The sequence below is a fragment of the Chionomys nivalis genome, chromosome 12 (assembly GCF_950005125.1).
Source record: "Chionomys nivalis chromosome 12, mChiNiv1.1, whole genome shotgun sequence".
Classification (NCBI taxonomy): domain Eukaryota; kingdom Metazoa; phylum Chordata; class Mammalia; order Rodentia; family Cricetidae; genus Chionomys; species Chionomys nivalis.
In genome coordinates, this window is record NC_080097.1 from 35,195,483 (window position 1) to 35,208,582 (window position 13,100).

The 13,100-nt window shown below is 44.5% G+C and overlaps 1 protein-coding gene across 2 annotated transcripts in view; it reads right to left on the bottom strand.

The window, feature by feature from the left end:
- Vwa8 (von Willebrand factor A domain containing 8) overlaps window positions 1-13,100 on the bottom strand; it is a 320,343-nt gene that overhangs the window by 60,574 nt on the left and 246,669 nt on the right. For both annotated transcript variants that reach the window (XM_057786174.1, XM_057786175.1), the window contains one exon: window positions 12,639-12,843. In XM_057786174.1, the coding sequence (XP_057642157.1) occupies window positions 12,639-12,843 (205 nt within the window). The remainder of the gene's footprint in view (window positions 1-12,638; window positions 12,844-13,100) is intronic.

Here is a 13,100-nt window from a genome sequence, read left to right on the forward strand (position 1 = left end):
CTGCTGCAGGACAGGTGGGCTGGTAGGTCTGTTAACCATCTGTATATGGGCAAGAGAACCATATACATAGTAGTTCTTAAACCAAAGGGCAGAGATCACTGGACAGAATCAAGATTTGTAAGGATCCTAGAAGCGGATCAGAAACTGTGGTGGCCTAGTGACCTATCGCCAGCAGGGCAGAGAGGGACAGTTCTTCTGCTGCCCTGGACAGAGGCATGTGAGAGGGTGGAAACAGGCAGATACATTTAAAAGCAGATCATGGGCTGGCGAGATAGTTAAGCAGGTAAGGGAGCCGTGGGCAAGCCTGGAAACCCGAGTTCTGTCCTCGGAACCCACAAGGTGGAAAAAGAGAACTGGCTCCTCTGACTGCTATACGTGTGCTGTGACGAGTGTATGTGTGGACACAAAGACAAGTAAATGTGTAGAATCTCAGAAGTAAAAGCATACTACTTCTCTAGAAAGGAAGCTATTTAACCTTTCTGGGTATTGGCGTGAACAGCTCTGGGTCCGTTTCCACATCTGCCTACCTCCTAAGGATGACTGAGAAGATACGTAAACGCTCGGAACAGCGTTGCTCTGCAGTGCCTGTCCTACCATCATGGATTCCCCTTCCTTTCTTCAAAGACAAAATGAAACAAACAGATGCAGATACTAGAATATTAGGTAAAATGGCGACACCTCAGGTGACCCCCAGGCTGCTTCCTGTTCTTGTTCTACCTGTTTCTAGGGCCGGTGTGCCTAGACCCATTTCAACAGAATATTTTACTATCTATTCAGCGTTCAACGGCCATTGCTAGTAAAAGCATTCTGACCTCTGTATAAATAAAGGGACATTTAACTAGACCAAAATAAGAACAATAAAGCTTTTTGTTAAATTTCAAAAGAATTCTCAAATTGGTGACTTCTAAAAATGTTTTTGAAGGATAATGCATCAGAAATGTGAATACATTTCCTAGGATATGGGACAAGACTGTTAACTGATGCTCCTTGGGTTAGCAAAGGTGAAGTTTACAACAAATGACCTTCATATCACAAAGCCATCAAGGGGTAGGGGTCCTCTACTGTGGTCTCTAATACCTTTGATCTCGATATCCTGGTATTCTGTTGCTATACTAGAAAACCTTTTAAGAATTACATGGATAAGGGAAAAGGTTGGGTTCCGGTTCTCCCACAGGCACACTTGTGGGACTGACAATCACACAATCCCTAACTCACTCCATAGTGATGCACTTGCATCTTCAAGGAAAACATGCATGCTAGCTTTCAAGGTACTGCTTATTGCAATGACAGGGCCTTCCTGTCAGCCAATCGTTCATTCTGGGCAAGCACCTGACCATGTAGTTGTCTGGGGTGACACTGGGTGCTGCATCACGTCACCCCTGTGGTGACGGTGCTTCCTCCAGCAGGTTTGATCCCCTGGATCCAGCTGCAGACAACTCTTAGCGACCAAAGGGAAGCATGTCCAAGATTTAAGACACAGTAAGGCTCACGAGACTCCCGCTTGCCGTGATCAGCACTGGGGAGTGTCCCAAAGCATCCTTGCTGAGGATGTCAAGGAGCTGGGTAGCACTACTTGGCTCCTTAGAAACATCTGCTTCTGTGACCTCTTGCGGTTACATAGAGAAAAGTGCTAAGTTTTGAACCCCATTGGCACTTTTGGGTTTTAGCGGGGGGGGAGGGGAGTGGATTTCTGGGATACTTGACCAAACAGCAAGCACTCTTAATGCTGCCTGGGCCATGTGGCTGGGTGGAGGGAGCACAGGTAAAACCACGAGTTCCATCACTAGCACGCTGGTACAGGGATGGAACTCAGGAGGTCAGGCTTGGCAGCATGTGCCTTTACCCACTAAGCTGTGCTGGCCGTCCTGTATAGAGTGGTTTTTAAACAGTTTCACATTCTTCAGATAATAATGGATGCCAGGCCACGTAGCAGCAGACTATTATTCCTTCTGAAATGGCAGCCAGCCATTAGATAATTTTATTTCTGTATTTTAAAATATATATTATTTTATGTGTATAACTGTTTGCTTGAACGTATGTGTGTGCCCCACACATGCATTCCTGGTGCCTGTGGAGGCCAGAAGTGACCCGCCTGGAACTGGAATTATAGGTTGTTTTGAGTCACCATGTGGGTGAGCATGAGTGCAATTCCTGCAGAGGCCAGAAGATGGCGTCAGATCCCCTAGAGCTGGGTGTGCAGGTGTCCCTGAGCTTCTTGGCGGGTGCAGCAAATGAAGTCAGGTCCTCGCAAGAGCAACATGTGCTCTTCACAGCTGAGCCATCTCTCCACCCCCTTAAATAAATTTTTAAAACCCTTTATGTTTTTATTTTTTCGTTTATTTAGATCTGCATATGGCTGTCCAGTTGTTCCCACACGGTTTGCTGACTATCTTCTCCATTAGAATGCTCTGGCGGCCTGCTACTAATTGGCGGTATGCTTCTGGTCTATTTCTGGACATTCTATTCTGTCCCATCGATCTGTTCTTTCATCCTTTTGCCAACATCGCTCTGTCTTGATTATTGTAGTTTTGCAGTAAACCTTAAAATTGGGTAACACAATCTTCCACTTTATTCGTCTTTAAACGACTGCTTTGGCTATGTTACTTCCTTGCCTTTCTATAAAAATTTCGAGTTGGCTTAGATTCAGCTGTTAGGAAAGTCCTGCTGGGAACTCCTTGGAGTAGCACTAGATCTACAGGTCAGCCTGGAGAGACACGGAATCTTGGGCATGTCAAATCTGACCAGGGAACTCTGTCTCTGCATGTACTCAAGTCCTACGGCCTGCATTAGTGCGCTGCAGTGTTCACCAAACACATACACACGTCGTGTTTAACCCCAACCCTTAGCAGTTCATTCTCGGGAGGAGCTGCTCAGAAACGATGCGTGTGCATGCGTGCGTGTGTGTATGTGTGGTGTATGTGTGTGTGTGTGACATTATAACTGACTGTTGGTGATGCAGAGATGTGTAGTTGATTTTGCCAAACTCATTACTTCTAAGCTTTTTGAAAAGTGGATTCGCCAGGCTTTTGCTTATATTTCCTTATGGCACTAACACGTCTGGTGTAGTACTGGGTAGGGATGGTGGGTGTGGTCCTATGTGCCTATGCCCACTGGCACTCAGCCATTGGTCAGTAAGTGTGGTGCTGGTTGTGGGCACCGTCTGTTGGGCGGAGGAACTTTCCTTCTCACTGCTCTCTGAGGGCAACCTTCTTTACAAAGGCCACAGCTGACTCGGTGGCAGCTCAGATTCTGGCCTTCTTCCTCAGCTCAGCTTCTCTGCTGTAAACTTTTTGGGATATTTTTAGAGGCTTCACTAGCTGTAGATGCATCTGTACAGGGTTTCTGTCTGCATTTGGTGGGAGAGACAGGGTGCAGTGTGTTTAATTCAGAAGCTGTGGGTTATTCTTAGAAACCAGTTTATTATGTCTTTGTGTGCACATGCAGCTCATGTGTGTGTATGGGAGAACATGTGGAGGTCACAGGACAGTCCTGTGGCGTCAGTTCTCCCCCAGAGCCTTCCTCCTTTATGTGGGCTCTGGGGAATCGAACTTAGGCCAGCAGGCTTGTGCGGCAAGCCCCTTCACCCGCTGAGCCCTTGAGTTATCTGGAGGGGAAGACTGAACAGCTGAGTCAGCACCCTTAAAGCCCTGCAGTTTGAGGAGCTGAGGAGCTGCAGAGAAGTGGTTTAGCCCACGCCAGGGAACTGTGCCATGCACACCCTTGCTCCTGTTTTTACTAAGTATTGTCTTTTCCAATTTTTGTATTTACCAAACTAGTGGATGTGCATAGTTGATACCTCAAATGGTACTAGAAGATATATAATAAAAGAGGTCTCTGTGCCACCATCGCCCCTCTCCTGTAATCTCTACTCCAAAGCAACTGATTAACTCTGCTTATTATGATTTCTGCTATTTATCCTAACATTTCTTTTTAAGTGTGTGTGTGTGTGTGTTTGTGTATGTGCGTGTGCATGCACGTGCTTGTGTCTGTGTGACTGTATGTGTGTGGTTGTATCGAGGTAGTTTGCCAACATGTGGATCTGGAAGGGGCTCTGAACCTCTTCATCACAAAAGTCCTGCCAGCTTCCAGAGAGGCTTTCCCATCTGAGGAACGGAAGCGTGGAAGCTGTCTTCTGAGGACCCCAGTGGAGGGCGGATTCCTACCTTCCTATTCTAGGCTGTGCCTCCTGTAAGGTAGGAGGGCCAGCTGCTGGGAGCATCAGATGGGGAGAGAGATCCTCACAGTTAATGCCCCTGCACAGGTTGGCAAATTTGTGTCATCCCTACTCTGACCTTCAGGGCTATGCTGTGCCTTCAAGCCCTAAAGCTCCAGTGCTAAATAAAAAGGGGGGATGTGGGGACTAAGAAAACCCAGCGCGGAATCCACCGCACGCTCTCCCCTGCTCTCAGGCTCGGGCACAGGCTGTGTATTTTGCTGTGCATTTTGAACTTGCTCTAGCTCGTCTCCTGAAGAGCTAAACAAGCATAATCCCCTACTGACCATTGTCCTGTCATTGGTTTTCTGCTCTTCTTCAAGCTGACAGCTTTAAGCAAAGACTATTTTTTTTCAATTCCTTTTTTGGGCCTGACAAAACTTTTTCTAAGCGGGATTATAAACAAAGCTTACACTTGAACACCAGGAGATGATGACATATAGCTCACTGGGTCGTGATCCACTAGTGGTATCTGGGTAATAGCATTTCATTTTACTGCAGCTTTGTCTCCATAGAAACAGTAAACAAATGCAGCCCAATATTACTTAAGTCCTAAGTCTCTAATTCTTACTGTTTACTGAGCACTTACTCTGTGCCAGGGATAAAAGTATTTCATTCTCACAAGGACTTTGTAACACACAAACAGCATTATCGGTGCACCACAATTAGGGACTGAAACTTCAAAAGCACAAGGAATTTGCTGACGATCACACACAACATGAGTGACAGATCTGAAGTCAGGTTTGACTCTTCCAGATATCTCTCTTCAAAAACTGGCTATACTGCTTATGGGTAAGAAAAATTATAATTTTATTAGAAATGTAATGGTGAGAAAGTTTATTTCTGTAGCCACTGTGATGTATTGGCCATATTAAATACATACTAAAAACGCCCAGTCATAACACTTGCAGAGCATGGGCTGTCAGCCTACTTGACACCTTAATATAACAGTGGCATGTTTTAAATCTGCTTCCTTATACGTTTAATAAACATTTCTAATATTGCTCCTCTATTTACTGACCTAATAATATGCGCAGTGGGATAACAACATAAAACAATGTCCTAAAGCTTGGCATGAGGGCATACTGATGATCATTGGAAGAGAACATTCTAAAGACGTTCTTAGGTCTTTTCCAGAGTCTGCAGGCAAGGTAGGATTTCTATTTCTGATATTCATTTTGAATTGCTACAGCCACACTTTTCAGTTTATAGGCTGTCTCTCTCTGGACAGGCACAGTTATATCATGTAACTTCCACTAGATGCACACAGATTATTGGGCCGTCTCACTGGATACGCACAATTTACAGGGCTATCTCACTGGATACACAAAGATTATAGGGCTATCTCACTGAATATGCAAAGATTATAGGGCTATCTCACTGAATATGCACAAGGAATAACCAAAACTCCCAGCTGCCCAAGAATCACAAACTTCTGGATTTCTTTTCTTAGGGAAGTGGTAGCTGGTTTAACTATTCTGGAGCTGTGATGATGGAAGCAGTACTCGGGTAGAAACTGTTCTGAGGGGGTGATGATGGGAGCGGTACTCGGGTAGGTGGGAACCTCAACTAGCCACTGCTTCCTAGCTACTATCAGGTACGAAGGCAGTCTCCACGCACGAGTCCAGGAACATCACTGGAAAGCACACTTCTTTCTAGATCTTTGCCCAAACCCAGGTGTTGCTTCAAGGACATTAATAGGTTGGGGCTGTGCCTCAGAGCACTTGCCTGGTGTGTGTGAGGTTGCGGGTTCAATCTCCAGCAGCAGAAGAAAACATTCTTCTCCTAAAGGACATTGCTATCTGTAGTTAGCATGGCTGTGGGTTCCTGTGTTTCCCAGACAGCGCAGCACCACCTTATACAATGCCAGTCTTCCTTCCCTCCCTTTTCTCATCCGTTCTCTTCACAGGCCCATCGCCCTATTTCAGAAAGGTCTTGTGCTCGCTCTTTTTTTTTTTTTTTTTTTTGGTTTTTCGAGACAGGGTTTCTCTGTGGTTTTGGAGCCTGTCCTGGAACTAGCTCTTGTAGACCAGGCTGGTCTCGAACTCACAGAGATTCACCTGCCTCTGCCTCCCGAGTGCTGGGATTAAAGGCGTGCGCCACCACCGCCCGGCTTTTTTTTTTTTTTTTTGGTCGCTCTTTTTCTCTCTAATAAACCATCACAGTTCTCAAAGCGTTCAGCAGAAAGCTAGTTCAGCCAGGAGCACACTGGATCCAAATCCTACCAGCTTGTGAGAGATCACTGCGAAATGCTCAGGAATTGTGTGAGCAGACTGTTACCTCTGGTAGCTTGAAATCAGAGGGAGGAAACATCTACGCCACGAAGCTTGGCACACATTGTTAACTCTCCTTCCCCATCGCCGCGCATGACAAGCTGCCTTCAGCATACCCTAGGTACACTTGCCAGAACTCACACTCTTGAAAGGACTCCTGAGAACCTTACAGAGACAAAATTAACTTCTCTGGATTTCTCTAGCAGGAATAAACAATAGAAAAATCACCATAGGCATAGCCATATAAGGGTCACCGCATAAGCAAACCACTAGATCACATCAGGAACAGGCAGGTGCACTTGTACATGACTAGAGCTGGAGCAGATACCGCAACACTTCTGGAAAGGCACGGCCTTCCTAGGCAAAGGAGATTCCCCAAAGACATGAACGTGTAATAACCCTACAAGGCTTGAATCATTCTGAACCAGACTGTTTCCAGAGTTACTGGCCAAAGCAAAACAAAACACGCAAGTAGACCAGGCCTCCTCTGCAAATGGAAGGAGGAACTGTGCACTAAAAGATTCTGATAACTGCCTGTACACTGGAAAAAAGATAAGTTTAAATATGAGTAGCAATGAATCCGAAAATAGGCTTTATCATCCAACTGAATCTTAAAACTGCCAAACTAGGTGGGTGGTGGGAGCACACACCTTTAATTCCAGCATTTGGGAGACAGAGGCAGACAGATCTCTGTGAGTTTGAGCCTGATCTAGAGTTAGTTCCAGGCCAGGCAAGGCTACATAGAGAAACCCTGTCTTGAAAAACCCAAACCAAGCTGGGCGGTGGTGGCGCTCGCCTTTAATCCCAGCACTTGGGAGGCAGAGGCAGGTGGTTCTCTGTGAGTTTGAGACCAGCCTGTTCTACAAGAGCTAGTTCCAGGACAGACTCCAAAACCACAGAGAAACCCTGTCTCGAAAAACCAAAAACCAACCAAACAAACAAAAAAAAACCCAAACCAAATCAAACCAACCAACTAACCAATCAAACAAAAACTGCAAAACTAGGCCCACATTACCAGCAGAACTGTCACTTATAACCTGCTGGGAGAGGGAAAAAAATCAGTTCTCTCCAGGACACTAGGTATTTCAATCACTCCAGAGCAGGCCTCGTGTTCAGGAGTGGTGGACTCCACAGGTGTTTTTGTTTTTTGGTTAGTTTATTTTTCTATTTTTCTATTTGGTTAGTTTATTTTTCTATTTAGGTGTTGTTTTATTTTGTTTTCTTGATTTTGCAGGGTTTTGTTGTTGTTTTGGTTTTTTGTTTTATTGTGTTTTTGATTGAGAACTTAAAGCTGGGTGGATAGGGAGAGGGAGAAGATCTGGTAGGACTTGTGAAGGGGAAGAATATGATCAAAATAAGTTTAAACTTAAAATTGTTTTAAATAAAATATAATAAAAAAGAAACTAAATTTACACTGAACATTTTCCTAAGAACCAACAAAAAAGTGGCCACCCACAGTTACATATCGTAATTTGAATGAGAATGGCCCACAGAAGCTCCTAAGTGTGAATGCTTAGATTCCAGCTAGTGAAACTGTTTGGGAAGAATTTGGAGGTGTGGCTTTGTTGGAAGTGTGCTACCGGGCCTGGGTTTGAAGTTTCAAAAGCTCCTGGCCATCCCCAGGTCTTTTCGCCTCCCACCTGCAGCTTGAGATGTAAGCTCTCAGCTGTCCTGTCACCAGGCCTTTACTCCATCATGGACTCCAACCCTCTGGAGCCTAAGGTCAATTAAACACTTTCTTTCACAAGTTGCCTTGGTTTTGGTGCTTTACCACGGTAACAGATATGTACATATGTATAATAACCTACATGTATTCACAGTCCTAGAGTGTTTCCTTCAAAGGGACAATGGTGCTTTCCTGTCACGCAGTTGTCTTTCTTTTGCATGTCTTTCTATGTGTCTGTCTACACACTGACCGTGCGTCTGTCTGTCTACACACTGACCGTGCATCTCTCTGTCTACACACTGACTGTGCGTCTGTCTACACACTGACCTGACCGTGCGTCTCTCTGTCTACACACTGACCGTGCGTCTCTCTGTCTACACACTGACCTGACCATGCGTCTCTCTGTCTACACACTGACTGTGCGTCTCTCTGTCTACACACTGACCGTGCGTCTGTCTGTCTACACACTGACCGTGCATCTCTCTGTCTACACACTGACCTGACCATGCGTCTCTCTGTCTACACACTGACCTGACCGTGCATCTCTCTGTCTACGCACTGACCGTGCGTCTCTCTGTCTACACACTGACCTGACCGTGTGTCTCTCTGTCTACACACTGACCATGCGTCTGTCTACACACTGACCTGACCGTGCGTCTCTCTGTGTACACACTGACTGTGCGTCTCTCTGTCTACACACTGACCGTGCGTCTCTCTGTCTACACACTGACCTGACCGTGCGTCTCTCTGTCTACACACTGACCGTGCATCTCTCTGTCTACACACTGACCGTGCGTCTCTCTGTCTACACACTGACCGTGCATCTTTCTGTCTACACACTGACCTGACCGTGTGTCTCTGTCTACACACTGACCTGACCGTGTGTCTGTCTACATACTGACCTGACCATGTGTCTGTCTACACACTGACTGTGTGACTCCACGTGTTGAGCAGCGTCCTAAGTGCAATGGTGTACAGGCTCTAGTCCTGCCTGGTTATTTGGTCCACCCTTTTAAAAGTTTATTGTTCAGTGCGCGCTCTTCCAAGGCCACAGACACAGAGGTTCTATCAGTACCACGTGGAGATCAAATTCCCGATTTGCCTGCTGTAATTAGAAAATGACGTTTGAGAGTTGTGACCGTTCAACCTTTCCTCACATGAACAGTCACTGACAGCTTTGCAGAGATAACTTGATTTTTGAGGGAAATGGTGGTGTAGATATAAGAGAACTGTTTGGAGGAATAAAAATGTAATAAAATAAACAAAAGTAACATCGTGAAATACAACTACATGAATTCTGGCTTATATTTAACCAGAGTCTAAAAGCACTAACTATGGATCCTAGGTCTGTAGTTACAGTAATGCTTCAAATGTGCTGTTACAGGAAAGTCACATGTTCTTCAAATGTGCTGTTATAGCTGTTAATTATAGGAAAGTCACATGTTCTTCAAATGTGCTGTTACAGGAAAGTCACATGTTCTTCAAATGTGCTGTTACAGGAAAGTCACATGTTCTTCAAATGTGCTGTTATAGCTGTTAATTATAGGAAAGTCACATGTTCTTGTCAGTGTCAAATTAATGAACACGTGTTACATGAAGAGTTCAGTAGGTACTCCCTTGTGTCCTCATGTGGAAATACAGCAAATAATTCATTAACAAAAATTCAGCTAAGCATGCTTTCCATGCTAGTGCTGCCAGACAGCGGAAGACAGCACAGACGCCAAGGGCAGTGTAGTTACTGTCTGTGTGTCTAAGGACAGCCCATCTGCTAGCCATGAAGGAATTAGGAAAAGATGAAGACAGGAATCAGGAAAAGATGACGCTTGACTTCACTGTTGACCCGAGGAGCATGCACTACCCAACCCCAGCCACACAAGGGTCTGTGGAAATCACCCAAGCAGAAGGTTGACTTTCCTTTCAAAAGTAATGTGTGTAGTGCATCTAATGGCCACTAGATGGGGATCAGATCACTCCATCAGAGTCAGGGAAAGCTGCTGGCATCCCAGAGAGGAAGTAGGGCATCAAGAATGAGATATCTCTCCCCACTGTAGGAGGGATTTTCCAAACTCCAAAACCAGGAGCAAGCAGAGCTCTTCTGAGTAAACACAAATAGGGTAACTTGAGGGCTGACTAGGAAAGGAATTGTAAAACACAAGTATTACCTCTTGTTATTGGCAATGACTTCTATTTAGATCTGGCTGTACAATCTACTTGTGAACAACAGCATGAGCGGGCCTACATAGAGTAGTCAATATACTGCCTCATCATTTACCAAGAGATCTGACCACAAGCTCAAACAATAGCAGACTGTTCGGATAATTCATTCTTAGAATAAGAATGCATACTCAATTCGTTTTTCTGTCTGAGTATCCAAGTATGCAAACTTAATATCGTAAGGACCAAGGAATAGTGGAGGTAAAAGGAGCATGTAGACAAACATCTATTTTCCAAATCAAAATGCCATTAATTCTGACTTATATTACTTTATTACTAAGTTTGTCTTGGTTTGAACTTTGAGCTGAGGACATAAAGCTAAACACTTCTGAGAAAACATTTTGATTAGAGGAAGTTCAGATAATAATATTTTGGTTATTCTTGAGATAATTTTGCTCACTTCTAGCTTAACTATTTAGCTTCAGTTGCCAGTGCCATTTTGTTGATAAAATTAGAGCATGAAGGCCTGAGTTGTTGCTCGTCTGTACTAGACGAGGACGCTGGAAAAGCAAAGATCTTTGATATAATCAGAAAAGCCCTGGGAAGAAAACACTACACAATTAAGACATAAGTAAGTAGGGGTTAATGTTCTAAACAGCCAAGAACCACTTTTAAATTGTAAGTAAAGATTCTTTCAAGGCCTCTTAGAAATAAGAAGCTTAATTTAAGCCACCAATATTTTCCTTCCCTCTTCCTTCTTTTTGTTTTTGTTTCTTAAGACAGGGTTTTTTCTGAGTAGCCCTGGCCGTCCTGGAACTCACTCTGTAGACCAGGCTGGCCTTGAACTCAGAGATCCGCCTGTCTCTGCCTCCTGAGTGCTAGGATTAAAGACTTCTTTTTCTTTCTCTTTTAGACTTTTGAGACTGGGTCTTGCTATGGAGTCTGGATTGTCCTAGAACTCACTATATAGTTCAAGCTGGTCTTGAATTCATGATTTCCCTACCTCCACATCACAAGCGATGAGGTTACAGCTGTGCACTGCCATACCCAGCAAGACTACACATCTTGGCCACAGGTATAGCAGGATCTTTGATCTCCACATTATGTGAGAAATTCAAAGAAAACATATTGGAAGTTCAAACACAATAATATTTACTGCTAGGCACCAATGAAAACAGAAGAACAAAAGTTCAAATAGAGGGGAAACTAACATTTAGAATAATTCTGACCAGAACCACAGGTAACTAGATCCCTAAATATCATCAAGCATAGCAGTCAATCTGCTGCTACAATTGAGTTGCTTACGTACTGACAGCATTTTAGAGCAACGTATTTGCTTTAACTCAACTTAGTTAATATATTTCTGTCTCTTCAAAAGTATTGGAAGTCACGAGCCTATTTTGGTTTGAGATTTTCAAAACATTCCTGTAAGCTTTCAAAAATCTTAGAGAATTATGTAGCATTCATCCATAAGCGTACTCACATCGCGTTCAAGGAAAATCACATGAAGTAGTAATTATTAATCAATTATTGATAGACTTGTTAGTGGAAATGTCTTACTTTGTTGATGGCTATTTGCAGAGTGACGCGGCTGCTAGCAACTTACCCTTCTTGTAATTAACTAATTAACCAATCAATTGATTTTGGAGCCTACCTTTCTTTTTGCTGCATAACAATATGTAATAAGAAAAGATTTGTTCTGAAGATTAAAATCAATTGCAAGTTGATCCTTTAATTTATGTTTTAGTATAAATGAGTCTACAGCTTTCCTGTTGCTCTGGTTAGGCCAGACAGCACCAAGAATAGAAGCTGAGCGCTTCACTCTGCAGCTGTGGGCTTATCTTCAGAAGGGCCGTCCTTGTATCTCTCTCAGAGTTGCACCTATGCATAGTGCCTGCTTTGTCTGCAGAGAGGTGTGGAAACTCTACTGGAGGTACACTTCACTGACCTCCAGCCTAGAGCTCTGGACCCTGGAGGAATCTGCTCTACATGACATCCCAAGGGGTTTGCTTTTCCAGGCAGCATGCACAGATGCCAGCAACCATGCTGATACAACGCAGAAAAGGTGTAGAAAACCAGAGATGCCTCTGGCTGAGAAGTACAAGCTGAGTGAGTACATGTGTATGCTGTGACGGTGGGAACTGTACATTTAAACACTGGCAGGGAGCTAAGACGGTCCTACTTTGTCACTCAAGATGGAGCGATTATCTTCTATTAGGAGTTTAAAAATGATTTTAGCCGTGTGAGCTATTGGAGTGGCTAAACACAAAGTTTCCTTAATGGTGGCATTTAAAACTCAATTTGTGAGAAGAAAGGTCAATTCAAGTGATACCTGCAGAGGTTTGTCGCTGTCTTGTCCAATCATGTTTCTCCATTCCACGAGCGACTGCTGCAGCCGTTCAAGTCCGGTTTCCCAAAGCCTGACATGTCCTCCCATATCAACGGTCACGACGCCGCTTTTGTCCCACTCAGCCAGTAGAGCATCTGTGTCTGAAACAGCAGATATCCATGCGGTGTACGGCGAGAGGGACTCTGCACTGAAAACAGAGCCCAGAGGAAAGGTCAGGAACCATGCGAAGCAGGCAGCTGGCACCCAAACACGCGCAATGCTACCCCCCCCCCCCACTTTGGTGAGTTGTGCCCACTCCTCTCCCACTCTCCCATACAGGGTTGCTTTATGTCTGCTTTTACCCATCTCACTGCGCAAGAAAATCCCAAAGGTACACGCAGTGAGGGTAGGAGAACGCACTCAGTTAGGGGCTGTAGAGACAGCTCAGTGGTTAAAGCACTTGCT